Source organism: Chaetomium tenue (genome assembly GCF_020726465.1).
Source record: "Chaetomium tenue strain MPI-SDFR-AT-0079 chromosome Unknown F5144scaffold_3, whole genome shotgun sequence".
NCBI classification, from domain to species: domain Eukaryota; kingdom Fungi; phylum Ascomycota; class Sordariomycetes; order Sordariales; family Chaetomiaceae; genus Chaetomium; species Chaetomium tenue.
This window is the reverse complement of record NW_027117331.1, coordinates 1,100,621-1,126,527: the sequence shown is the minus strand read 5'-3', so window position 1 is coordinate 1,126,527 and position 25,907 is coordinate 1,100,621. Positions and strand designations below refer to the sequence as shown.

General features: G+C 56.1%; 7 protein-coding genes across 7 annotated transcripts; 3 read left to right on the top strand and 4 right to left on the bottom strand.

The window, feature by feature from the left end:
- Positions 1-3,464: 3,464 nt before the first annotated feature.
- Positions 3,465-4,777, top strand: F5144DRAFT_566443 (uncharacterized protein). Its single transcript, XM_066788557.1, has 3 exons — positions 3,465-3,643; positions 3,732-3,832; positions 3,929-4,777. Exons 1-3 carry the CDS (start codon positions 3,601-3,603, stop codon positions 4,577-4,579), a joined length of 795 nt encoding a protein of 264 aa, XP_066644426.1. The 5' UTR covers positions 3,465-3,600; the 3' UTR covers positions 4,580-4,777.
- A 1,018-nt stretch (positions 4,778-5,795) lies between these two features.
- On the bottom strand, positions 5,796-6,602 carry F5144DRAFT_644837 (uncharacterized protein; the record flags this gene model as incomplete). The annotated part of the gene is made up of 1 exon (XM_066792862.1): positions 5,796-6,602. A coding segment is annotated over exon 1 (446 nt), but the record flags the coding sequence as incomplete, so codon positions are not given.
- Positions 6,402-6,770, bottom strand: F5144DRAFT_600901 (uncharacterized protein; the record flags this gene model as incomplete). Its single annotated transcript, XM_066791105.1, has 2 exons — positions 6,402-6,596; positions 6,693-6,770. The coding sequence occupies 2 exons, from the start codon at positions 6,768-6,770 to the stop codon at positions 6,402-6,404; spliced, it is 273 nt and encodes a 90-aa protein (XP_066644424.1).
- Positions 6,771-7,278: 508 nt separating this feature from the next.
- Positions 7,279-11,774, top strand: F5144DRAFT_591389 (Urb2/Npa2 family-domain-containing protein; the record flags this gene model as incomplete). The annotated part of the gene is made up of 5 exons (XM_066790269.1): positions 7,279-7,296; positions 7,358-9,247; positions 9,320-9,412; positions 10,028-10,185; positions 10,235-11,774. 5 exons carry the CDS (start codon positions 7,279-7,281, stop codon positions 11,772-11,774), a joined length of 3,699 nt encoding a protein of 1,232 aa, XP_066644423.1.
- Positions 11,775-11,866: 92 nt separating this feature from the next.
- F5144DRAFT_166890 (D123-domain-containing protein) lies at positions 11,867-13,520 on the bottom strand. The gene is made up of 2 exons (XM_066782587.1): positions 13,217-13,520; positions 11,867-13,162 (listed from the first exon to the last, which is right to left on the bottom strand). The coding sequence occupies exons 1-2, from the start codon at positions 13,327-13,329 to the stop codon at positions 11,959-11,961; spliced, it is 1,317 nt and encodes a 438-aa protein (XP_066644422.1). The 5' UTR covers positions 13,330-13,520; the 3' UTR covers positions 11,867-11,958.
- Positions 13,243-14,664, top strand: F5144DRAFT_166903 (cwf21 domain-containing protein). Its single transcript, XM_066782588.1, has 2 exons — positions 13,243-13,948; positions 14,013-14,664. Exons 1-2 carry the CDS (start codon positions 13,713-13,715, stop codon positions 14,368-14,370), a joined length of 594 nt encoding a protein of 197 aa, XP_066644421.1. The 5' UTR covers positions 13,243-13,712; the 3' UTR covers positions 14,371-14,664.
- A 1,285-nt stretch (positions 14,665-15,949) lies between these two features.
- On the bottom strand, positions 15,950-20,117 carry F5144DRAFT_644823 (ras guanine nucleotide exchange factor domain-containing protein; the record flags this gene model as incomplete). The annotated part of the gene is made up of 4 exons (XM_066792861.1): positions 15,950-16,263; positions 16,384-16,654; positions 16,709-16,925; positions 16,989-20,117. 4 exons carry the CDS (start codon positions 20,115-20,117, stop codon positions 16,236-16,238), a joined length of 3,645 nt encoding a protein of 1,214 aa, XP_066644420.1. The 3' UTR covers positions 15,950-16,235.
- Between the last annotated feature and the right edge of the window lie 5,790 nt (positions 20,118-25,907).

The following is a 25,907-nucleotide window of genomic DNA, read 5'->3' as shown; positions in this document are numbered from 1 at the left end:
TGTCGCAAACAATCAAAAGCCGACGGGAAGAAAGAATGTTGCGATCACCGCAACGATCGCAAGTTGTCGCCAAGGTGGTGAAACAGGAAGATTGGGGCTTCACTGTTTGAGTGGTCGCGGGAGGTGCGGACCGGAGTTGAGGGAAGGATGGAGAGGAGGTGGGAGGGCTGGTTCTGTTAATGTGAGGAAACGCGGAGCCATGCACGCTGAATTTCGGGGGATGCAGCGGCCCTGGGCGATTTGGCGAATCAGCCGCCAGGGCAAGCAGGATAAAGTGGAGCGTCAAGATCCCTGGAGCGGCCAGTGCCCGCATCATGTTTCCTCAACTGCAAGAAAAAAAAGAGCCATTCCCTGTCAACGCTGGGGCCACCACTCCTGGATTTGCGCCGCGATCGAGTTGGATCCTAGGGGAGCTAGAAGGTTTCGGATTTCAAATGAGGCGACGGCCAATATGCCTCTACATGTCTTGTCTGGGTGATGTCTCTACTATGTAGCCTTCAACAACTTAGACTCAGGTATTTCGTACCGGGCTACTGTGTGCAATAGAATTGCACATACCGAGGAAAGCAAGAAGGGGAGATCCGCGCCGCCCAGAGCCTTCCCAAAAGAGAATGGGCGCTTTCCGCCCCTGGCAGCACCAAATTCCAGTGGCGCCTTCACGACTGTGAGCCTAACCGGAAAGGTTTTTACGGACAATTGGATTATCGAGGGGGGTGTACCGGAGCATGTCATGCGTCGTGGGATCGTGTCGATCAGCAGCAAAGGAGAAGTTGGTCCCGATCGCTGTCATATTATATGTTCCCCGGAACCCGGCTTTCTCTTTATCTTTTGCGCACTACGAAGTACAACCGAGTTATTTGTTCTTAACATTCGGTAGGTCTGTTTGCCCACAACTGACACATCACAGTTCATCAAACGGAGCAAGGTGCTCTGCTTAGCTTTCGTGAAGCTGTGAAATTGATGGTTGCCAGAGGGACACGATGAATTGAGCACGACTACGAATATCTCAAGCGGATGGCCACCGGAACTCGTAAGTCTCTGGCATCGAAAGTCGACGGCACTACCATCAAAATGTGCTGTTTTGCCTCCTTCCAGGAGTGGCTGCTGAAAGCAGGATCAGCGACACGCCCCAGTTCTCCTGCCGACAAGAGAGCTGTTTCGACAAGGTCTGTGTGGATTAACGATCGACACCGCACCGTTTTAGGTAGCCGACTCTGAACTCTGAGATTTGAGAACAAACCAAATACAGGTCACATAGCGCTGCGATATGTCGAAGTTGACAACTCAAAACGGTTGAAGGCGTAGGTCCACCGGCTGGCGTTGCCAATCCCTTAATTCCGATGTTACCGCCACCCTCGTGGTTGCAAGAGGCGAGTCCCCTTAGCGGACTCCCTTTCCATGCATTCACTAATGGAGCCCAGTGGGCCCCTGCAGGCGCCGGGCCTTTGATCGATAACTAAACAGACGAGAGGCGGGAATGAGACCGAGTCATGGCCGTGGCCACGGTGTGCCTGCTTCTGTCTCCCGAGATATTGGAACGGTGATAGCCGTGCCGCCGGCCAGCAGTTTTTCTATTTTCTGCGCAGTATATACGAAGTCTACTGTTAGCTTGAACTTCTCAAATCGCCAAACACACCGCCGTTGATGGGAACGTCGCCACGCGAATTGCCATGGATGAAATTACTCCCATCCGCACCCGTTCGGTTTCATGGCCCCTTCTCCACCTTCTAGCCGTCTTTGGGTCCTGGAATTTCGACTTAGATCCCGCGAGTTTATGCGTCCGGGGATCTGAGACGTGCCCATGGCTGCCCACGCCGTCTTCACGTGCGGCGATGGCAAGGTATAGGTAGCCAATGATGCCGACTGACGACTGCAAGATGCTGCACCGATCAACCGACAATTCTGAGATCTGACGAGCCGCCCATGTTCATCTCTGCCGAGTGGCCGACGTGTTCCGGACGGACGAAAGTCTGGCATTCGCGAACCTTATTTTCCGGTTCCCCTGGCGCCCCGCAAATGGGATCGACATCAGCAGCCGATCAGGCAAATATCGATCGAAGCCACATCCAGCACATTGAGCGGACACACGCAAACCTGCCGGTTGGAGGTTGGAGATGATGTCAAACCCCCCGAGAAGGCCGCCAGATCGAAGCTTCTTCGGCTGAGGACTGGAATGGTAATCTCGGGACGGAGAGGCTAACCTTCCAACATTTTTGCCGATGCTGGGCTATTGGCGAAGACGAGTTCCTGATCCCTGGAAAGGGGATGGGGACGGCGTGGGACTCCACAGTTCATTGCGAGACCTTACCCCACCAGCCCACCTCCCCCTGGTTCCCAGCAGCAGCCAAGTGATTCGATATCCGTGTTCCGGGGGCTGAACCACTGGAAGAGGGGGTTCGAGCACGACACAATCCCCGTGACGCCGTCAAGAATTTCGTTGACGATAAAGGCCACGATCAAGGCTCGGCATCGCCGGCTGAGCCGCTTTGTGCCGACGGGCGGTTGCCGCCTTCTGGTCAGAATATCAGAATGTTGGTGGCACAAGAACGGCAAAGAGCTGACCAGACCCCACCCCCTCCCCGGGCTGTCCGGGGTGTAAAACCCGGCTCTCGCTACGAAGTAGTGTACATACAGAACCTATCGGGCTATCCCAACCCAGAACTCTGGCATTGGATTCGGCGGCATGAGCAACGTGCAGGCGGCAAGGCAAGACAGTGGAGGCGAACCGCTGGCCCCGTTTGGTCGATGCATCATTTTCAGCTTTCGAGCCAAGAAGCGAGGCTCAGGAGCAACCCCCCACTGCTGCGATGCCGAGCTGGCGGATGGATGGATGGCGCAAGCTGCAAAGGTGGATATCCATTCATTTCTTTTCCGGGTGACCTGCAGGGAGTCCCCACTGCCCCTACCTTGGCAATGGCACATCTCGGCATGGCGCTAGGATGGGATGGGTAAGATTCTAGAAAGTGATGTGACCGTGTCGATGGGGCCAGGGGCTGACTTTGATGGCTGGGATGGCTGGATGGGTGCTTCCTTTGATGCCGTGGAACGATACGCGACAAGACGAAAGTGACCCATGGAAAAGAATATTGAAAAGAGCCACATATCCTGGGAGAGGCAGCGTTGTCAATATGTTACAGGACTTCGTTTCTGACGTTTGACCAGTCAGATCAGATCTGTCTCTTCGTGTTCGGACGAACCGTCTTGTTCCGTCTGAAACTGTGTTTTGGGCATGGCCCATGTTGACACGACGAGACCACAGAGTTGGGATGGCACAACGTTTAGAAACAACTTACACAGGAGAATTGAGTCACCAATGTAGCCAAGACAGGCGTCTTCCTGCTGGTCGCCGTCTGTCAAACTGCACATTCAAGGTTACCCAAACACAACTCCAAAGCGGCAGTCCAGCGCTTGGCGCAGCTGAACTGCTGGCAGCGACAGGGGTAGCCCACATTACGCGCGCCGATCGTTGAGGAAACAGACGCTGTCGTGTCTCTGGGCCTCCGAGCTCCGCGACGCCAAAAACATTCGCTTTTTTTATGAGGCTTTCACAGGAGTTACAGTACAGATTAGTGCTACACCCTTCTGGACTCCGACTCCACGATGGCATCCTCCGCGATCCATATGTCTCGTCTTGGCGGGCGCGGTATGAACTCCGACCCCCTGAGCCCCTGACCGCCTCATATCCCCACCCACATGAAAGAGGCTCTAATTCATGTGTGTATTGTGCCTAGCCTTCAACCACGACAACAGTGCAGACGCCGAGGCCGAGTATGACCGCCTACGCGATCTGGCGCGGGCTGAGGCCGACAAGAAGAAATCATGCTTCGATCGGGTACGATGCTCACCCACTTATGGCGTGATTTATTCTTTGCCTCTGTTCCACAAATCGCCTTTTGATCGTTGACTCATTGTGAACCACGGGGTGTAGGCTCACGAAGCCTACGAACGTGGCGACGGCGCGGGAGCCAAGGAACTCTCGGACGAAGGCAAGCGTCACCAAAAGAAACAGGCCGAGTACAACAAGCAGGCCTCCGAGTTCATCTTCCGTGAGAACAACGCCCCCGGCCGCATCGCCGAGGACACCATCGACCTGCACGGCCAGTTTGTCGAGGAAGCCGAGGACATCCTCGAGGAGCGCATCCGCTACGCCCAGTCCACCGGGCAGTCCCACTTGCATGTCATTGTCGGCAAGGGAAACCACTCGACCGGTCACGTCCAGAAGCTGAAACCGAGGGTGGAGAGGGTGTGTCAGGAGGCTGGGCTGGACTATGCCACCGAGGAAAACGAAGGGCGCATTTATGTCGACCTGAAAGGTGGGAGGGTGGAGGCGCCGCCGCCGCTGCCCGCCCAGCCTGGGGGGTACCATGGTGGGTATGGTGGTGCGGGTGGTGGTGGCCATCATCAGCAACAGCAACAGCATCATCAGCAGCAGCAGCACCATGAGCCGCAGCATTACGGTGAGAGCGGCAGTGGGCATCAACAGCGCCCCCCGCAGCACCACCAGCGGCCGCCTCAGCAGCAGCAGCAGGAAGAGGACGATATCTTCAGTTGCCTCAAAGGCTGCTGTCTGGTCATGTAAATGGGTGCTGGCGTGGTTTTCTACTTTTTGGATGAGATCATGTTGGCCGGGCGTTGGTGGAGGTTGTCACTCGCTCGCATACATAGACGATGAAAGAAATACAGGATCATTGTTTGCGTGTGGTCAGACCGGCGACACCTTGGTCCCAGCATTTCATAGTAATTCCGCCCGACGCAGCAAACTGAATCATTTGAAGAAGCCACGAGTGCATGCCATGAACTCCTGCCGGCTCTACCCCTAAGTGTGATCCTGCACTCTTGCAATCGTACCTGCCCATTAAACAACCAGTCATCCTCATTTCTGGCGTCCTCCCTTTCCAATGCGCCTCTATTTCCAGCCCTTGAATCGATACCGCCCAACCTCACACAAACCCTCGCGGCCGTATCTACCCAAGAAGAAGGGCCTCTCCCTGGAAGTTACCAACGTCAACGACGCATTAGTCAAGGAACCGAATAGTTACCACAACCGCCTCTCCGAACGGTCGAACACCGATATCAGTACCAGCAGTACCAACGCCGAGACCAACACCAACCGCAACCATAACCATAACCGCAACCGCAACACGCATCACACCCACCCAAACCCAACCGCACCCAACCACCAGCACCCTCCCCCAAAACCGCCCAACCACCAACAACCTCCCACCATGCAGCAGCAGCAGCAGCAGCAGCGAAAGCAGAAGAAGAACCCTCCCCCCTTCCACCTCCCGCGCCTCACCCACGCCACATGGGCCTCCCCAATCGACAGCACCACCACCACCACCACCAACAACAAAAACAACAACAACAACTACAACACCAAAAAGCCTTCAGCCTCCCGCCTCGAGATCGGCCTTATCTCGTTTGCTGCCGTGCTGGCTGTGGCGTTCTTTTTGTTGGCTGTGTATGCCTCGGTGCGGCAGCGCCGGCTTGGGAGGAGTGGGGGTAGGGGTGGTGGTGGTGGTTGTGGGGTGAGGGGGCGGGGATGTGGAAAGGGAGGGGGGGAGGGAAAGGGGAAGGGGAAGGGAAAGGGGTGGGGATGGGGGCCTGTGTGGGTGGGTGGTGGGAGTGGTTGTGGGGGTGGTGAGGATGGCGTGGGGGTGGAGGAAGGGAGTGTGGATGGGGGAGGGGATGGGGAAGTGAAAGTTAAGGGGGGGATGAGACAGGAGGTGAGGCCGTTGCTGGGGTTGTTTGTGAGCGGTGGAGGGGAGCGCTGTGATGAGAGGGGAGGGGACTGGGTGGCGGAGATGGTTGGGAGGGCTGGGGAACGGGTTGCGTGGGGGCTGCAGATGTTGGGGAGGAGCGTGTCGCTGGTGTCGCGGCGCGTGAGGTTGGCTCCGCCGCCGCTGGTGAGGGACGTGGAGTTTGGGGATGCAGCTGGGGGTGAAGGGAGGATTAGAGAACGGATGTATGGGTTCGAGGCGAGAAGGGACTCGGTTCCGGTTATGAGGAGTGTAGGACGTCCTGCGTGGCGCCTTGCTGGCGAGTGTCGGAGACGGGCATCGCCGCGAGTATCTGCGGATGACGAGTGTCTTGTTTGAGCAACCCAACTTAACTGGCGAAGTGTGGTGGCGCGCTCGGATTGCACTGTTACCAATAGCCCTGGTTTTGAATCGATTCTGCTTCTGGTTACGGGACAACAGCATACCGTAGATACGAAGCTAAACAAAGGAAAACGTTGCATTTTTATGCCTCTAAGTTGACTGATGAAACGGGGTTTGTACAGCCGAGTGTTCCCGCCCTCGCTCTCTATCCACGCCGTGGTCGGCGAACAGACGTCCGTTAGCTCTCAGGCCAACTCGTAGAACGCTGCCACCTAGCCACTTTTCCCAACCACTCTATCTTCAAGCCTGCTTCCTGATGTCCCGTGCCGCCGCCTTCAGGCTGTAGTTGCACTCCTCGTACGCCCGCCCCGCACCGAAACCAACACCGACAAACGCTGGCCACGCTCTCCGCTTGAAGATGAGGACGGAGAAGACGACGCCGAAGCCGAGGCCGAGGGAGGACTTGATAATGAGGTTGGAGAGGCAGCGGTCCCACTGTTGTTGACATGTGTGTTAGCTATCTAGTTTCGAGCATGTATGTACTGTATTGTGCTGTTTGCTTCCCGGGGGGGTATCTGGTGTGGTGCTGACCTTCTCGTTAAGGAGAGCCTCGCTGACGGGGCGCGACACAGCGCGGGTGGGCGCAGGAGGGGTAGCGGTCTCGGCCATGGCGGCTCAACTGTAAGTGACGTGACGTGTGCGGGCGATCGAAGGGAGCTGTGACTGGTTTGCCGGGTTCGACGGACGTGTTAGTGAAACCGTTCTGTTGCGAAGCTTCCGGGGTCACTTACCTCTAAAGGGTGACCCAATTGAGATCAAAATGCAATGCTGGGGGCGGTGGTGGAAACAGGCGGCAGCTGTCCCTCGTGCTCATCGATGAAGCTATTTTGCTCCGGACAAACGTCGTGCCAAGAGCTCGAATGCCTGTTGTAAATGGCTCGGTCGTTGCCGTGGTCCTCCCGAAGGCGGTGAGCGGTGGGATGGCAGGGGTATGGAGCTGGAATGGAGCAAATTCGAGATTGGAGCGGCAGAATTTTGTAAATTTTGGGGCAGCTTTGGCTTCTGTCGCGGGTTGCGTGGGGCAGGCAAGTCGCATGCCAATTGCAACACGGTTTGAGGAGGAGGACAAAACACCCAGAGTATGCTTCCAAAAATCTGGGAATAATACTCCGCTACAATGGGCGATCCCACTATGGTAAGCCTTTTTTATCTCATTTTTCCCGCTCTCTTTGACCTGAATTCTAACCTCTGCGCAGGCTGGCGAAGCCGCCCTCGTCCGCGCGGTACGAGCACTCGACCAGGGCGACGTCGAAACAATACCGGACAGACTCGAGAGAGTCTGGGATATTCTCGAGGAATATCAGGGAGGCAGCTTTCATGCTGCCGAGGAAATGCTGCTGCGATGGCTTCTCAAGAACATGACCGGAACCTCTGCGAATGCCGAACGAGTACGACGATACCCTCGGGTTTGGGATATATTGGCCGCCATTTTCGCCTTGGTCCCTCTTTTCTCGTTAGCCAAGTCGCTAGCGGATCGCCGCTTTGTTAGCATTCTACAACAGATGCTCAAGGATGCTTCAGCACCGCAGCAGGAAGAAACTCGTGAGGATGGGGGTGATTCGGACGTCGATATGGTTGACGCGCCGACCGCGGAGAACCCAGCGAATCCCCGGAAAAGGAAAAGAGACAGCGCAGCTGGCTTTGATGCCGCAAGCCAAAGGCGAGCTGCCGGCTGCCTGCAGACTGCCGAGGCTAGCTTCGAGGCCATTCGGATCCTTCTCTCTCGATGCGAACTCAAATCCCAAGATGGGCCAGCCACACATCGGATGGGCGCCGAGCATGTCAAGTCGTTGTTCTCGACATCCGCGACCGAGACTATGGGCATCTTGGTCCCTTGGCTTGCCATCTGTGGTCTTGCATTGGAAAAGCCCAAGGCCGAGCCATTGAAGGAGCAGTTTTCGTGGCTATCGACGTTCGCCGCCCTATGGGAGCTTCACCTCCAGGGCGCAGCGGATACGTTTGAAGTTGCGACGCATCTCTCGGGGACGGCCACTCAGCTTCTTGGCAAGCTGGCCGGCATCCCGCAGCAAATGCCGCTAGGGATCGAACTTGCGGTTCAGGGGCAATGGGCTCGGGACCTACGTCGTTTCTTAGCACGTAACCTAATTCTACCCGCCAGGGCGCTCTTCTTGACGAAAGGGAGCCAAGACATAGTTAAAGTCGCCGTTGACATGTCAAGCGCGTCGGCCCAGATAACCTTCCCTGTGTTGTTTGACTTGGTCAGCAAATCCCCGCTGGAAATTGGCGGTACAACTTCCAGGAAAGACTACGAAACATGGGTCCAGGCTGTCTTCGATGCCATCATGCACGCTGCAAAGAACCTGGGCCGTGAAAACAAAACGGTAGCCGTCAGGGCGGCCATGGAGATAGCAGCAGAGCGAGATACGGTTTTGTCCGCCACCAGTCTCCGCGCTGTGTGCAGCGACTATGCACTCCGGGCAGACGCTTACGACTGGAGCTTACTCCTTGCCGTCATCAAACTCAACCCAGACGTCTTCTTGGTCACGGACGAAGGGAAGCAGCTCCTCGAGCAGATTCTGGAGAAGACTAAACAGCCCGAATTATTCACGGACGAGGACTCGAAGAAAGCGGCGCAATTCATCGTTTTACTTGCGGATGGGTACGCGCAGGCTCGCGATCTGTCGACGTTCGCTCGAGTCTGGCTCAAGCATCTTGCCCCTGTCAAACCGAAAGCTGGCCTACAGCCACTGTGGGCGCAGAAGGAGCTTGCTGACACGGTCGCAAAACTGCTCCAATCGTCACTCAATTCAACACAACTCATTGAGACCCTGGAGTGGCTCTCGTCCCAGACAGAACCAACCGAGAGCATGGCCAGGATACACATTCTTGAAGCCATCTCGGGCGGTATCTCGCAGGAAGAGTTCGTGGACATTGCAAACATCAAACTCTTTCAGGGCGCTTTCTTGGAAAAGCCCTCCAAGAAGGACCTCCCTGCCATCTCTGCATGCCGGTGGATGGTGGCTTCCAAGGCCATCGCCAGGGGTACGCTCGAGGAGGCTGACCAGATCTGGTCGCAAATCAAGTCGGATATCAAGAGCGCTCTCCGGAAGTCTCCTCTCGACCGGGTAGATACTTTCTCTGCATTCAAATGTTGCGTCGCAGCTTGGCTAGCAAACCATCCCGGCGCGGCGCATGAGGATGATGCGGCCTCACTGATTTGCTCCTTTCTCGAGAGAATCGAGAAGGGCAGCGAGCCCATGGAACTGGACTCCGACACCGGCGAGTCTTCAGTTAGTAGAGGGGCATACCTCTCTTGGGTGCTCTCTGACGCGCCGCGTGTTTTGAGGTACGGCCCGGGTTTTCTTCTTCCTCGACGGGATGCTAACACGCCTTCCAGCCTACTCATAGAGAAGAATGGGAGCATCCCGCATGGGATACTATCTCTCCTTACAGTATCCGAAAGCGACGATACCTCCCGTACGGACTCGGCCCTAGCAGTATCACACTTGCTCCTTGGACGCGAGAGCAATGTGAATAATCAAACACTAATGGGTAGGTTGGCAAGCATACGGATACAGACACTGGTTGCTGATTTGACCTAGATTTGTTGGTTGACACGGTAATTCCAATGATCGATACCTCGAAGGCAGGCAGGTCTGGGCCCTCGACAAAGATAGCCGTCCAGTTCCTACTTGGCGTTCCTATCGAGATCCTGAACAGAGCTCAGAGAGAGGCGGCGATGAAGGCCCTTGTATCACATCTGCCAAGAGATTCGGACAAACCAGATGCTATTGGGACTGAGTTCTGGAGGCCGGTGCTCAGTCTCATGGTCAAGCTCATGGGGAGGCCGACATTTTACGAGGTATGTTAAAGCTCCATTATGCATCTGGCCAACACTAACCTAGACAAAGGGCATGAGCTTTTCACATTTGGAGTCCATCGGACGCTGTCTCTTGACAAAACGCTCAAACCGCCGGTCCAGGGGGGGACTTCCTAAAGATGATACCCCGCGGGATCGGGAAAATCTCAAGCTTCTGCAGCAGCTAGCTGTGTTGGCTATTCGGTACGTCACTTTAGACTCATAATCTCGCGGTGTAGCTAACCCGTCTCAGGCAAATGACAAACGGCAGCCCAGAGGAACGTGAAAAGACCTATATCAAGGATGCTATTTCGCTCCTTCAAAGCCCTTGCCAGGATTCAGGGGCCGCACCACGGCTTGTTTTACTTCAAGCTTTTATCTCAACGGCGCAAGCCTCGTCTATCGTCACAAAATTTGAGGAAGACGGCTTGAACCTTGGCAGCCTTAAAGCTCAACTTCTTCAGGTCGCATCGCCAGCTGTCACGGCCGAGAAGCGCACAGGAAAGGGGCTGTTGGTACTCCTCGTCGCCCTAGAAGCACTAAACGAGCTGGACCGTCAGGCTGTGAAACAAGCGCTTTCCAACGCAGTCCCCTCGCTAATCGAGGCTAGTGACTCGCTTCTCGAGAACGGACTACAGGTTGGTTGGGAAGTGCGCATGTTCGTCTCGAATCACTTCCCCGAAGCACTCGGATCACCGTTGAAAATCAAGATGCCCGTGGCATCGCCACCATCTCAAGGGGAGGACGTCGAAGGAGCGGAGGGCAACGAGTCTGCTGCGAGCCTTGGGAAGAGAGCTCTGCTGGGATATGTCGATGCTGTGGTCCAGCCTGCCGACGAGGATACGAAGCTTGGGTACCTCAAAGAGTTGCTCCTTGAGGACGGCGAGGCCCAGGATATGCTTGGCCGCCAACTGGTTATTTACCGTTTAATCCAACATCTCAAGGGTAAGTTGACCGTCCGCGTCTACGGTACCCTGCTAACCTCTCTAGGCTCCCGACCATCAGAGTCCCCAGACCGGTTCGACCTCACCCAAGCCCACAGCACGCTCTGCACCCGCCTCGTGCGGACAACCACCGCCCCACACTTCCTCCTCACAGCGAAATCCATCCACCTCCTCCTCGACCAGAACCCGGCGTGCATGACCCAATGGAACATCGAGCTCACCCTCAGCACCGTCTCGACGCTCTCCGCCCGCCCCTCGACCCAGGCCCTCATCTCCGACTCGCCCAGCATCTACCCCTCCCTCTGCCGCCTCGTCGAAATGGTCATCAAGCGCCACCGCAGACGCCTCGACGGACACTTCCACATCCTGATCACCGCCCTGCAATCCCTCCTCCAGCTCCTCCTCTCCCGGCCCCAAACCCTCCACCACCACCACCACCAACAACAACCAACCTTCACCACCACCCCCACCACCTCCCCCAACAAGCGCTGGGAAACCCACGCCAAGCTCTTCACGCGCCTGCTCACCCTCCTCTGCTCCCCCACCGCCGCCTCCGTATCGCGCTCCTCCCAAAAGACAACCGGGCTGGACTCGGAGCGCGACCGGGCGAAGCGGTACGCGGGCCAGTTCATGCCGCTGGTGCTGATGCAGTACGTGCGGCTGCAGCTGGCACACGCGGTCCCGCACGGCGTGCGCGAGGCCCTCGCGCCGGGGGCGTACGCGATTCTGGATATTACGAGTCCGGATGGGTTGAGGGTGATGAATGATGGGATGGATGCGAGTGGGAGGGTGGTGTTTAGGGAGATGTATAAGTTGTATCAGCGGTTTGGGAAGTGGAGTGGTGTTTGAGCGGGGGTTGGTTTGTGCTGCCGAGAGAGGCTGTTGGAGCTGTGAGCTGTGATGGCTTTTTGGGTTGGGTGTATGTATGGATTATATCTTCTCATATCGAAGGCGTTGTACATATCTCCCGCCGTCTAGTCTTTTTGTTTGATTTAGTTTCCCGTCCATTTTTGTTTTTCCCCATCCCCATTCGCTACCTCTCCCTCCCCTCGGTAATCCTCTGCCACCGCTGCGCAAATTCTCTAATGCCGCCCTGCCCGGCCAAGCTCGCATCCACCACATCCTTGGGCAGCTTGTGCGCCGAGTACTGCGGCGAGCTGAAGTTGTACGCCGCCGGATCATCGTGCTCCACCAACCTCACCTCGGGCTCCTCCTCCGTGTTCTCCTCTTCCTCATCCGTCGTCAAACTCTCCTCCTCCTCCTCCTCTTCCTCTTCCTCCTCTTGCAACCCCTCCACAGACCCCAACAACGGCCGCGCAACCTCCCGCCCCAGCAACTCCCCCCAACCAAAGAGCAGCGTATCCGTCCGCGGCGCCCAGGGATTCACATCGATCAGCCGCGCCCGGCCCAGCACCTTCCTCTCGCCCCACGCTTGGTTATAATCATCATCGTTGCTATCATCGTAATCCGCCTCGGGGATGTACACGTCGAAGACGAAGTTGCCGTCGGGGAAGGTGAAGCGCATCTTGCGGAAGAGCTCCTGCGCGCGCTGGGCGATCTGCGGGCGCAGCGCGTCCAGGAAGGCGTAGTAGTTGAGGTCGCGCTGGCTGATGGCGATGAGGGTGCGCGCCTTGACGAAGCAGCGGAATTCGAGGGATGGGAGGGGGTTGAAGAAGGTGCGGAGGACGAGGACGGGTTTGAAATCGGGGTTGGTGGTGGTGTTGTTTGTGGTGGTGGAGGGGGTGGGTGCCGGAACGGTGTCGTCAAAGGCGTGGTCGAGGTCGTGCGAGATGAAGGAGGAGGATTTTAGGAGGATGTAGACGTCGTTGGCCGAGGTGCATTTCATGGTGTTGGGGTGGCGCGAGATCCAGGTGGCGTCCTTGGGCGAGGACCAGTTGAGTTTGGGAGCTACGGCGCCACCGAGGGCGCTGATGGCGGAGGTTATCTCGGCGTGAAGGGCGGGGAAGCGGACATCTGGGGGTTGGCGTGCTGGTTGGTTTTCATCGGGTTCCGAGTCGGAATCGGACACGTCGTTCTCGTCGCGGGGTGGTGGTGGATGTGAGGAGGTGGGAAAGGAAGGCTCCCAATCGTCTTCGCCGTTGTCGGAAGTCGCTGTGTTATCGTCATCGTTCTTGTTGTCACCCTCGTCTGCGAGGATGATGCCGTCTTCGTGTAGCCAAGCGGCGAAGTCGGGGGTTAGGGGGATGATACGGGAACGAATGCAGGAAGTGCGGTATCTGAGTTAATTAGCATGAGGTGCTCAAAGCCCTGAGCCTGAGAGTATTTCCCACTTCGGAAACCAGTAGTCGTAGGAGCAATGGAGGATGTGCTCCCTTGCGACAGGTGGAAATGGCAGTTCCCCTTCTGCGACCCCGAGGGGTGCCGATGATTCGATGGCGGGCATGGTGCGGGTTTGGGGGATTTTATTGGTCGTTATCAAGTTCGTATGAAGAGCCAGATAGCTGATTGTTCCAACTATGATCTTCAACTTAACACCGGCCCTAATTATACCCCTTTGCCCCGTGTCGCAAGTTCAGTTTGGAGGGGGATGACTCCGAGGGGCAATATGGAATTTGTAGTGGGGTTGAGTCACTGACAGGGGTCCCCGCATTGGAGCATGTCATTTCTGCCGGCCATTGACACCCCAACTCTTCAAAACTCCACTCAACTTTACACCGCCTTTCGCAGCTGTCTCTCCGTCCAGCATCACCGACAACTATCTTCACCTTTCTATCGCCCTGCTCGCTAAGGCATCCAATTCGGCTTTAAATATACCCGCCGAATAAAATGTCCGACAATGTCGGCCTCTCGACGCCGCGCGGCTCCGGTACCTCCGGGTACGTGCAGCGTAACCTGGCACACATGCGGCCACGCGATAACGCGGCGCCGTACGCACCACGCAACGATGTTGACAGCCTACGACACAAGCCGCGCCAGCCGGATAAGGGTCTTTTGGAACATGACCGCAAGCGGGAGGTTGAGGTCAAGGTGTTTGAACTCAGGGACAAGCTCGAGGAAGAGGAGTGCGTGCTTCACCTTGCTCTCCCCCCATTGATGGAAAGGCTGATCTAACCGTTTGGGGTACAGGGTTGACGAAGAGGAGATCGATTCCCGCTGCGACGAGCTGCGTAAGAAACTGCTAGCCGAGATGGAGAAAAACCAGGCCGGTGATGGGAGGAGGGGAGGGGTTGGGCCGAAACGGAACTTGAAGATGCATCAGGTGCATGAGCTGGCCGACGCGAAGATCAAGGAGAGCGAGCGGTTGAGGCAGGCGCTCAAGATCAGCAAGGACTACGAGGAAGGCGGGCATTGGAGGAGGCAAGAAGAGAGGCTGAAGAAGAGTTTGGAGCAAGAGGCGGGTGGGGTCACGGACGGGGTCAAGGATGAGGTCAAGAGGGAGAGGAGTCGGGACAGGAGTCGGGACAGGAGTCGGGATAGGTATTGATATTGGGAAGCTACGGCGAATGGTCTGATATTAGCGTTCTTGATGAGGTACAGTAGGCGTCCGGCGTCTTTAGGGCAGAGCGAGGGTTCGATTTTGTCTAGTTTGCATGGTGGAAAGGGCCACCTCTCCCGAGTGTTCCTGTCGTCGAGGAAACAAGTAGCCTCAGGCCACTGTCAGCCCAACCTATTCTCGGTATCACGGCGTTGGTGTATTCGGCCAAGCAACCATTTCAGCATCCCCCTTTTCCTCGTCCCATGTTACACACAGCCGAGTTGGGGTCGACTTCATCCGCCCCCAATCAACCCCCACCCACCCTTGTCTTCTAGAAGGGCACCAGAAGGATCGCATCGAGCAGAAAGCCAAGAGCTCGCTTCCCGTCACCTTCAGGGGGTGTCACTCACCGACAGCGCCATCTCATCTCATTCCCATCTCATCTCATCCCACTCACGCCTCACAGCGGCACGTACATAAATTCGCCACGAGATACAACCAAATCAAAGCACTCACTCCTCCCGAGGCCTCCGAAAAACGGATCGTATCAGCAAACAACACGCTCACCCCTTAAAATACCATACCATACCACCACACATCCCCTTCCCACACCCCTGCCCTCCCCTGCCCTGCATGAATACACACAGACAGGCGGGCGGGCCAGGCGGCTCATGCAAGCACCCCCAGCCAATCCATTCCAAAGGATTGTGCATCTCGCATATGCCGCACGGTACCCCGAGTGGAGTTTTTGGACGGGACGTGGCACGCCCGAGGGCCCTCACTGAGGGAGGGGGAAATGCTCGACATACATACCAACAAGTAACTTCCCGGTGGGGGGAGAGATGCCGAATGCTGTGCAGACGGGTGTGGATATGGATCCGCGCAGGGGAGGGGAGGGGATGCTGGTTTGTTGGCCGTTGCTACGAGTCAGGTTGATTGACCGTTGCTACTAGTCGGGCAGGTGAGGGATGGGGTCACGAGGAGCACAATGGGCGGCCAAACCCGGGCGTCGTTGGTATCATCCCGAGTCATGATAATCAACGTCCGATGCGGTGTAGTCATCTGACTGATGACATGACATGACTGACTGGCCAGGGCGAGCTGCGAGACATCACTGGCTGACAGAAGCGGGATGCGGCCGACCTGCAGCCCCGGCACGTCAACCAGCCGGGGTAAAAGGGGGTCTCGAGTTGCTGGCTGCTGCAAGGACGGAAGACTAACAGAGACAGGCCGGTTGGGGTTGGCGTATAGGCGGGATAGAAGGCTTCCGTAAACACTCATCCATCCATGCATTCCATTCATTCATAGCTAAGATACGTTCAAGTAGGTGTAGTGAAGGTAGGTTTTTCCATTCCCCGCCTCATCCGTCCCATTTCAGCAACCAGCATCATGAAGAATAGGTAGCTCCCAGCCAGATAGATCCAAAACAAGAACGCCATTCCCGTAACCACCGCACCCAACATGCAAATCTTGGATTGTTTAGAGTGTGTAGGAACTTCCATTCCGGTTCCAGTATTCACCGACTTGGTCCTAACCCAGCCCGACCTCGCCGCTTTTCATTCATTTCATACCCTTTGCATCTGTTCGTGATGTTGTATCGTGTTATGTCGTGCCCTATAAATATGTCCCAGTTCCCTTTCAGGATCAAGATCTCCTCCCTCCCCATCAGTACTGAGACTGTACTGTGGCTGCTGGCCGAAATTGAAATACTTGTCCCGCCTTGTGGCCCGTATTGCAGTCGCTTGACTTCGCTAGGGACGTGGTTGATAGCGAAGAACAATTACCTCACACTCTCAAGGAGTGTTGAACAAGACATTGCTGTGTTTGTGACGAGGGGCACAAATGGTGGGACAGCTTTCACCCCCTTGCTTCGCTCAGAGGAAGCCGGATTCGGCCAAGACCCTGCACAAACAATCAGGTTAACACCATGATCATATAACGTTTGATAAAATGGAAAACATAAAAAAAAAAAAAAAAAAGCAAAGCAAAGAATTTTGCAAAAAGAGGAGCGATGCTGCCTACCTCACGATCTTCTCGTCTTCTCGCTCCCTGGGCTCGATCTGCAAGCTCTTGTCGTACATCTCATGAACGTCGCCAGCAGCTTGCATGTTGCTCAGGATATAATCCTGCAGCTCCGGCACAGGCTGCAGGGAGTAGGCTACATTCTGGAACTGCTGAATGTCGCGGATCACCTCGGCTGTCTTTGCCCGCTTGGCAAAGTTGATGAGGTTGGTCTTCTTGATGATAGACGGGATACCATCCTCAATGAAGGTGAGATCCGTGAGGTAGACACCTGTGGGCATCAATTAGCACTGGCCGTTATCCAGGTTATGCAAAGCTGACTTACCGAAGAAAGGAATGCAGGGTGGGTTGCCGCCGTGCAGAGCTTCCCTGTACTCTCCAAAGTTCTTGGTGCTAGCCATCAGCTTGCGCATGACCTCCAGGGTGGCCTGGACGCGCTGGGGGACTTGATCCCATGTCCGCTTGAGGCGGGCGATAGGGGCGGTGCCCAATGCCGAGATGATTGAGGTCAATGTCGAGAAGTTGTTCAGGACTCGGCATTTCTGTTCCACAGTTAGTCACTGCTGACAGGCAAAGTCAGACACGAAAGAGAATGGGGGTGTTACATCTGCAACTGCCACAAAGTGCTTGATGACGACGACGCGTTTTCTGACGTCAGTCTGTGACAGAATCATTTCGGCCACCCAGTTGGTCATTTGGTTGGAGTGCAGAATGAGCGCTTTAACATTCGGTGCGGGCTCTGGCTCTCCTTCCCCAACCTTCTTCTGCCATGTCTTGTTAAGGCATTCAGTCGATTTGATTTTGCTGTACAGCCGGGATTCGATGATGGTGAGTTGCCGAGCAAATTCGGTCACGTCGATGTCGAGGAACTTGAGCTTCTTCATGTTCTTAGGCATGATGGGCGACGGTGTGTTCTGGTTAACTGTTTGGACCATGCGCCGCCCGCCGAGGTCTTTCCCGCCAAGTCTCTGATCCAGGAGTGACATCAATGGGGCCGACCCAGGTGTTTCGGCTGTCTTGATGGTGTCCTTGGCAAAGTTGAACATGTCACGGATGAGCTGCTTTGTCTCCTCATTGAAGTCTTCCATCCAGAACGTGTCAAGCCAACTCTTCATAATGTTGACGACTCGGAAGCGGATCGGCTTCAACTTCCTGTCCCGCCAGGTCTCGTAATCGGCCTGTGTCAACCCTTCCGGGGGCTGGGTGCTGAACCTCTTGACGAGCATCTCAAACAACTCTCGTGCATTTGTGAAAGACCGGTATGTGAGAAGGAATGTGTTGTTGAAGTTGGCGTCCAGCTTGTCGTGTCGTGTCAACTGCTCCACCAGGGCAACCAAAGAACCTCCCTTGACAGCCGGAGGCGTGACTTTCAGATCCCAAGACAAATCACTTTCATGGTCCAGGTTCAAGAACTCGGGAGTTTCCTCAACCACCGGCGGTGGCACCGGCTCTGGATCCTCTCCAAAGAATCGCTTCATCTTTGAGGGGTCGCCCTTCCGGTAGTTGTTGGCAGGCAGGGCCTCGCCTTCTGTGAAAGATTGCGACCCCATCGGTAGACCTGGCCTCATCATCCCCCGGGATTCTGTCCGCCGATGCGGTTGTTCGTATGGCATGGTCTCCATCCTCCTGAGTGGCTCCCTCTGGATAGCTTCCTCACGCATATGCACCTCTTGCTGCTGGAGGACCATGGAGACTTGCTCGGAGAGCAGCTGAAGGGAGAAACCGATATGTGAAGAGTTGGTCTCGAGGGCCCGGGCACATTGTTTGGCATACTCTAGCCTCTCTTCCAGTGCCTGGCCCCGGACTTCCGACCATTCATCCGCCAGCGGCCCGGCAACAGCTTGGCAGCCCAAAAGTAGGTCCGAGATATTATCGTACAGGCTTTGCTTGTTGGTGCTGAAATCGGTGAGTTGCGGCGTTTGGAAGCTGTTGCCGAGCAGGGACAGATCGATCGACTCGATCATGGCAATCCACGGTTTGAACATGTCCAACACCTTGCCTCCGGCGACGCAAATATTGTTGCCGATCATTTCATGCTTGTAGGGGGTGACCACCTTATCGCTAACAAGGAGGTTCTTCTCCAGCTCGCGAATGCTCGAGACTAGCATCCGCTTCAGCTCGTCCAATCGCTCGAGAAGCTTGCCGTCGAGAACAGCAGTGGGTTCTACAACACCCTCCTCGTCTTCGAGGAAATTGGACGTGATGGGGTCGCGCGGGGTCAACCCGTTATTCTGCCAGCTTCCGCCGGCGCTTGATCCAATGACAAAACCAGGGAACAGTCGTGGAATCTCTTCACCGCGTTGCTGTCTTGCGACTTCGACGTAGCTGAACACCCCCAGGAGAACGCCGTCGGCTTCCTGCAGACATTTCTGAACTGATTCGGCGTTCGGCCAGTCGGCGGCTGCGATATGGGAGGAGATGACGAGCTTGGAGAACTTGGACATCATGTCCCGGAAGTGGGGATACAAGGCCTTATTGGTCGATATGATGGATGGCTGCCCGGAGTGATTGTCGGTCGTACCTGAACCGGCGGCGAGAAGAAGGCGCAAGTGGTCAGAGATGTCCTCTGCCCGTGCGACATACTCTGACCGGTTTCCGTTCTCGATGGCTTGGCGATAGCGATCGACCGACTTCTTCATGTTCGAAACGAGTCGGCTCCAGGTCAAAGGCGGGGTGGTGCCGTCATCAAAAAACGACCGCGGGATAGTGGCAGCCGTCGGTAAATTGAATGCAGAGCTTGTGAACGAGGTCGAGCCTCCTGTTACCGGAGCTTGGAGGTTGCCGTTTCCGACTGTGTCGCCGCGCACTCGAGTTCCGGGGGAATGGCCATTCATGGAGTCCATTGAAGTGGCAGGCGAGATGCCGTCTCTGGCACCTAGTCGGCGAGTCTTTGACATTGGGCCACGAGCTGCGTTCATCAAAGCCTCGCCCTCCAACTCGGATGCCGAGTTCACGTCAGATTCCTCCTCCTCTTCCTGGGTCAGGCCCCTCGCAATCATTTCAGGCGGCGGCCTCGTCCTGTCCGGCATGCTGACGTTCATGCGGTCTCGGGGTCCCGTTTCGTTCAGCGACGAGGGAGACTCTAGCGGTAGCTCCATGCTGCTCTCGCCCGTCATGGTGTTGTAGTAGAAGAGCCTGCCATCCGGCGTCGCCTGCGGGATCCAGAAGTCGGCCCTGGAACGATCCCCGTCGGTTCCCTCAAGCGGAAGCTCCTCGCCATCGTCATGGTCGGATAGGTCGTCATCATCGAGCGCCTCTTCATAGGCCTCTTGCTCGTCGTTCTCTTCATCCAACCGCTCAGGGTCGCCGGCGTCTTCGAGGTCTGGCATCTCGTCCGGGCTCGTGATAATCTGACAGTAGTTGCTTGGGAACCAACCTCTTACACCATTGATCACGCCGTCCCACCAGCCACTTTCCAACCTGGTAATGACCTGGATAGTGTCTCCTTCGTGGAAGCTCAAGCTCGTTCTGTCGTCGGCCTCGTAGTCGTAGAGGGCCCGCACGTACATAGCACCAGGCGGTGCTGAACCGACAATGCCGTTCATGACGGAGGATGTATCTGCTGTAAAGTACGACACGTAAGAACCCTCACGGCCACCACCTGAAACGTCCAACGTTGCCGTCGAGTCGACAGAATCACTGTGGTGACGATGCGCCCCAGAATTCGAGTGCGGGGAAGCGGTCGATTTGCTCTGACTCGGAAAGGCCGACACAGGCGTCCGCGTCATTAGCATATTGAGGTTCTTATCAAGCCGAGCAGGGGCGACATGGGACGAAACACGACTGTGGCGAGTCGTCGGTGCAAATCTGCGGGTTCCCTGACTTGCGATACTCGCTCGCGCAATGTGGGCTTGAGGATCGAGCTATCGACGACCGAGTTGCGCGCCCGAGTTGCGACCAATTTCGGCGTTGAAAGAAAGACGACCACTCACGAGGTGGGTGGTGGTTGTCAAAAGTATAAAAGTGACGGGCGGGTGGTCGTTCTTTTGCGGGCGCTTGAGAACCTTGCAAAAGAGCGAAAAGAGCCGCGATGGGCGATCTGACTGGTCGGTTTGAGGAGGAGGGGGGGGTTGATGGTCTGCGCGTCAGGAGGTCGAGAGGGGGAAAGGGTGCAATTCGCCGAATTTCTGGTCTCGCCAGGCGGGCCGCTGGGAAGGATCCGCTCGCTTTCGAGGTCTCTCCCCGCAAACTCGCTCAATGCGCGAATCAAAGACAGTGTGAATCCAAAGTCCTCCCACTTTGCTAACGCTATTGAGGATGGGTCAGAGTCAGAAGAACGAAAGCAGCTCAAGGATTTTGCTGGTAAAAGGTGACGGTAGTTGCCCAGGGCTGGTAAAAGGTCCGTTCGTTGGCTACAACTTTGCTTGGGCGGGGTGGACAGGGCAGGGTACGGTACCGCCCGCATAAGTCTTTCCAGGAACCTTGGGGGACGGCAGCTCGAGGACAGGATCTTGTTCGCTTGAGGGGGGCTTCTTTTCTGCAACGCGCCATCCGACCTCTACGATACCCACTGTTTCCTTCGTCGCCTGATTCCAGAAGACCCGAGCAGCATCGCAGGTTGCAATTCTCGCCTCACAGACGAACATGAAACCGTAAAATTCCAAGCCACCTTCCTGTATTGTAACCACACTCTTTGGGCAGATGCCTTGTGCGGTCCTGGCCGTCGCGCTTGCCTGCGAATGGTGACTGAGCCACGAGTCTTGGCGCTCGACCCCCGACGCATTCTCCCTCTTCCGGTGCTAGCGTCTTTCCATGCAGCCGCGCGATGGTACTGTACCGATAGTGAGGCCCAGGCCAGAACGCAGCAGTCCCACAGGGCAATCAATGTTTGGTTCGCGGGGCTGTCTCTTTCAATTCCCGCCCGGAAAACACGGCGAAAGATTCCCGACTCGGAACCGCTGCCGAGGTCGACAAACAACACAACCCCGCGATGAAGGGATGGTGTAGTGAGCTTTGGGAGGAAGACGATAGTGCCATCGGCGATCGACCTCCTCCATTCGATCATGTCCGGAGTAACCTGTTGGCCTCGAGCACAGTGCCACTGTCACGAGGCATTAACTTGCGATCTTGCAGCTCATGGATCCCTCGTTGTCGAGTTGCCTCCTTCTCATTCTGGTATCACGACCATTCAGGCACATTGGAGATCCTATGCCGGCTCGAGTCGTTATCAAACGATCATCCGACATCCGCGCTCGTTTTGAACGAAGACAAGGAGTCAACAGGATTCGTAATACAAACACGGGAGATACACAGGAGGATGCACCGTATCACTGCATTCGTGCCCATGCGAACATCCGAGTCCTCGAGGTTCCCCGAGTCAGACGTTGCTTGCCATGACTTGCTCCGTAACTCCACACTACTAGGTTGCCCTCGGGTTGGGTACGACCAAAGCTTCGTCGAGTAGGTATTGGCCCGCGTTACACAGTCGACACATGGCATCACAGGGTCGGATATGGTCTTAGCATGCGCGATGACCTAATCCACCACCAGCAAATGATTTGCCCGCCTTGACCTGAGAGGCCCAGACGCACAAGATCCGGTTTCGCGACGACCTTTTCATTTTTTCGCCCACCAACGTATGTATGTATCTCTTGAGTTCCCGTCTTGTCTTTCGTACAGCAGTGATGGTCGAAGACACGTTTCTCTATCACTGGATAGTATCATCTCAGAGATAACGTCCTTCACCTGCCATTCTCGGCGACCGAGCGCCGTAGATTTGGCAAGGATGAGGTCTGTTAAGACGGCGAAGGTTGAGATGTCGAAACCCCGTGGTATCGTCTCGAGATATCACACGCGACCGCCGGGGACTTGAGGATGGCAAATGCTACATGCTTACATGGGTGAGTAAGCAGCCTCTATGCTTCCACTTCGTTTTGCTAACCGAATCAAGCGCAACGAGAGGCGAATGGCCAAAGAAGCATCCGTGGGGGTGGAAGTGTGGCAACCGTCTGCCATTCATATATCACACCTTACCTCGAGGTCTCCCGCCAGCACGTGGCCGTCAATGTGGCGTTCAACCTCCAGCCTCCGCCCGCCCATGAGCTGAATGGCATTCCATACCCCAAACAGGGCCGAGCTGGTGTCTTGGAGTGTTCCAGCTGGAATGGCTGGAGGCCAACGGCTCCTGCATGGGTGGGCAGCTTGTGAATGGCGCCCCGACTTATCGGTGAGCGCTGCTGAGCTGGTTTCTTGTCGGTCAAGATGAGAACAGCGCGGTCGACAACACAAATTATCGGGCACCAACAGCAGCCGCACGTGTCTCCACGGGACCGCTTCCGGAAGCGCACGCCGGGATGGCGACAACCCCCCCGAGCCCAACAGGTCTCGTGACCGGCCTCTCCGCCATCGGGCTTTGTGATCGGCTCGCCGCTGACAACAGCAACTCGGCGCGAGACCGCATCGCACGACACTTTCGGCAGATAGCCACCAGCTGAGGACCACGTGTATCCCTGACCAGGGCTAGGCCTTTTTCGAGCCCCGACCGTCGACGGCGGTGTCCGGCACCAGGCCGGGACGGATGCAGGAAAGGCACAGGGCAAGCCACCGCCGTTTGGGAGAAAATGGCCCGGTTCGCTTGCATCAACCCGCCACTTGGCCTTTCCTTTTGGAGCAACCGGCGGGCGCCCCGAGCAAGGGATCTTCCGCCCTTTTTTTTTCTCCTTGAAGGTGCGCGGCGGTGAAGGCTTGATCCCGGCTCTTGCTTCTTTTCCCCTGAGCACGCACTTGATAGGTCAGAAATTGGCAATGAGGCGTTTGAAGAATCTGCCCGCCAATTCAGTTCTCAGAAAGCACTTCTCACACAAACCGCTGCGTCTCGTCTCAACGATGAGACGTCCTCGCATCTCTCATGCGAAACGGCGAGTCAGTCCTGAGCATGAAGGATGAGCAGGGTTAGCGAGAAAAGTCAATGGGACCAATTTCCGAACCCTCGGCCTCGGGCCATGTGTTTGGAGAGCCGGATGTCACCCGGATGGAGTCGAGGTCCCACCTCCAACGCTTCATGCGAAACACACACGCCGGGAGATGACATTGAAGGGAAGGAAGCAAACAAACAAGCGCCATCTGTCTTGAAAAAAGATGCCGGCAGGCAACCAAAGATCGAAGTCGAACAGAAAGTTTGTGTGATAGCGACCAGGGGGACGAACACACTGTGAGCCCAGCAGTTCGACGCAAGCTAAAGGTCCCGATCGATCTGGCGATCAACCACGGTTTTGGGCGATGAACCTCAATGGTCACTGGCCCCGCCGAGCTCGCCGAGGAACCAAGCTCACATGGGTCTGTCGCGCCGTCTGCTCCTTCGAGAAGCGTTTGGACCCGCCCCTCGAATCCCGAGATCCCCCGCCATTTCGTCGCAGGGCGTCAAAAGTTTCTGTGCGTGCAGGTGATGTGGTTATGCCCCGAGCAGGTCTCTCCATATGTGGTTAGGTATCATCACCGACTGCGTCCCTGTTCTTAACAATTTGGTCAGCATTCAACAAATACAGGGGGGGTGGTGTCAATGGCTTCGAGGGTCACCTTCCGCCGTTCCGGATTTTTCCAGCTTTCCAGGATTGCTTGCTTGCTGGAAACTGGAACCAAATTTCATCGTGTCCCGCCGAAAGAAAGCAAGGGCTCGATTGCCAGCAGCTGACAAAGGAGGGGCAATCAGCAATCAGCTCGGGAATCCGTAGCCGTTGTTGGTTCCCCTCAGCACTCCCTCAGCACACCGTTAGCACCTATCACAGGGTGCCGTTATCAGTCCTTTCGATCGCGAGAAAACGGGCTCCCCACACCGCATGCTGCACACCTGCAGCGGGGAACGCGCACCGAGCTGGTTGCGGGCCGGCCGTTCGCTGCGACCACTCTGCGAAAAGGGAGCAGCTCCCGTCTCCAAATGCACCGGGCTGCGACTTTGGTGCGGGTGGGGAGGGTGGACAGGTGGGTAGGTGGGGTGGCTTCAGAGAAATCGAAGGTTCCTTAGGGGGAGGGGTTGCATCCCCAAAGCCGGGCCGGGCAATGTGGCTAGCAACCGGCTTCGTCTTCCGCCCCGGATTAGCGCAGCAATTTGCTGGCAGGCTGACGGCCACCGTGCGCGCAATTTCAGGGGCCGAAAATTCTCTTCATCCAAACAAGAGCAGCGCCGCCAGCCCCATGCTGCCAGATCTGGACGGGTACAGAGTTACAAGGTACTCGGGCATTTTACCAGTTGCTTGGCTGAGATAGCCAGGCAGTTACCGTTAGCAACGCTGCCGAGCAATTAGTTAAATGGAGTCATTGCTACCCCTCCAAATTACCATGGATGAAGCTGGATCGCAAAGTCGTGATTTCGCTGCGGGCTCTAGCCATCTTCGGCCAATACGCCAAGGCATTAAGCCTGACCGGTCGGATCCACCCCTAAGCGGATCACAGAGGCCCAGCTGCCACCGCGCAGATGGAACCGAGGGATCTGGATGACCAGCCCGGGTCCCTCTGGCCAAAAAAAGCCGGACTCGAAATGGGGGATGGAAAGAATGAAAGAAAAGAGAAGGAAATCAAGAAAAAGAGAAAAAGTACAGAAGAAAACGAGAAAAGAAAGGTAAAGGAAACCGAGCAAAATAAGTCAAATAAAAGAAATTGAGTAAAGTAAAAGTAGATTTTGGTCCTCCGAATAGCCCTCTTTTTCTTTTTCGTTCCTCTCGTCAAAGGCTTCGTCGGCGCCTACAAGCACACTTGGAGTTCGGCTTTTTTTGTCCACGGCGCGCCAGACTCACAGCGCAGCGAGGGTCTGATGACAGCCCAGGCCTGAGTGAGGGGGAGGGGCTTCGCAGCAGAAAGTCGCGCCGCAACCTCCGACTGGGGAGTGACCCCGCCAACTTTTTGACGGGCCTCCTGTAGTGTAAAGAAACACTCAATCGTTACGGGGCCAAACGGGCTAGTTGCGCTCTCGTAGGATGAGTGATCACGGGACGCCTGTAAAGTTGTCAATGTGGCATTTTCGATGTCGACGACAAAAGGGATTGGCTGTGATTGCCCGCTGCCGCAGCCCTGCTTGCGGCATTGCCGTGCATATCGACACCTCCACCCGCGACCCTCCTGCTAATAAACGGCACTGTCGAGAGACCGCTATTTTAGGGGACGGCTGTACAAGACAACGTGCTGGACAGCTGTGTAAAGGTGGATTACCCAAGGGTTTCAGTTCGTTCGTCCGCGATGCCCCGCGATGACAGCGCAACGCTCCAACGAAGTTAGCAGACCCACAGCGCCCCAAGCTCTTGCAGCTCTTGCAGCTCCGAACTCCACTGCTCCTCGAAGTCACCAACCGCCCGATGTGGCGGTCAGTCCAGAAGCTGCTCGAGTTTTGGCCTCGAAGACGAGGCACCGACTCGAGAACTCAGCGAGGGGCTGATTGCCCGTGTTTGCACACCCGCTTGTAAAAAAAAAAAAAAAAAACGAGGGTGAGGGGACATCGAAGAAAAGCAACTGCGATGCGCTACCAAAAACGTGAACGTGGCCAATTTCCGCCGTGCCAAACGCGAGCCCGGCAGCTCCGTTCTCCAACGCGTTAA

Bases quoted from the DNA above. Each gene is read 5' to 3' on its own strand.
- F5144DRAFT_166890 (XM_066782587.1), bottom strand. From the start codon at position 13,329: ATGCCCGCCATCGAATCATCGGCACCCCTCGGGGTCGCAGAAGGGGAA. The intron at 13,163-13,216 runs GTGGGAAATACT...TAATTAACTCAG, and splicing joins TACGACTACTGGTTTCCGAA to ATACCGCACTTCCTGCATTC.
- F5144DRAFT_566443 (XM_066788557.1), top strand. From the start codon at position 3,601: ATGGCATCCTCCGCGATCCATATGTCTCGTCTTGGCGGGCGCG. The intron at 3,644-3,731 runs GTATGAACTCCG...TATTGTGCCTAG, and splicing joins GTCTCGTCTTGGCGGGCGCG to CCTTCAACCACGACAACAGT. The intron at 3,833-3,928 runs GTACGATGCTCA...CACGGGGTGTAG, and splicing joins AGAAATCATGCTTCGATCGG to GCTCACGAAGCCTACGAACG.
- F5144DRAFT_166903 (XM_066782588.1), top strand. From the start codon at position 13,713: ATGTCCGACAATGTCGGCCTCTCGACGCCGCGCGGCTCCGGTACCTCC. The intron at 13,949-14,012 runs GTGCGTGCTTCA...TTTGGGGTACAG, and splicing joins GACAAGCTCGAGGAAGAGGA to GGTTGACGAAGAGGAGATCG.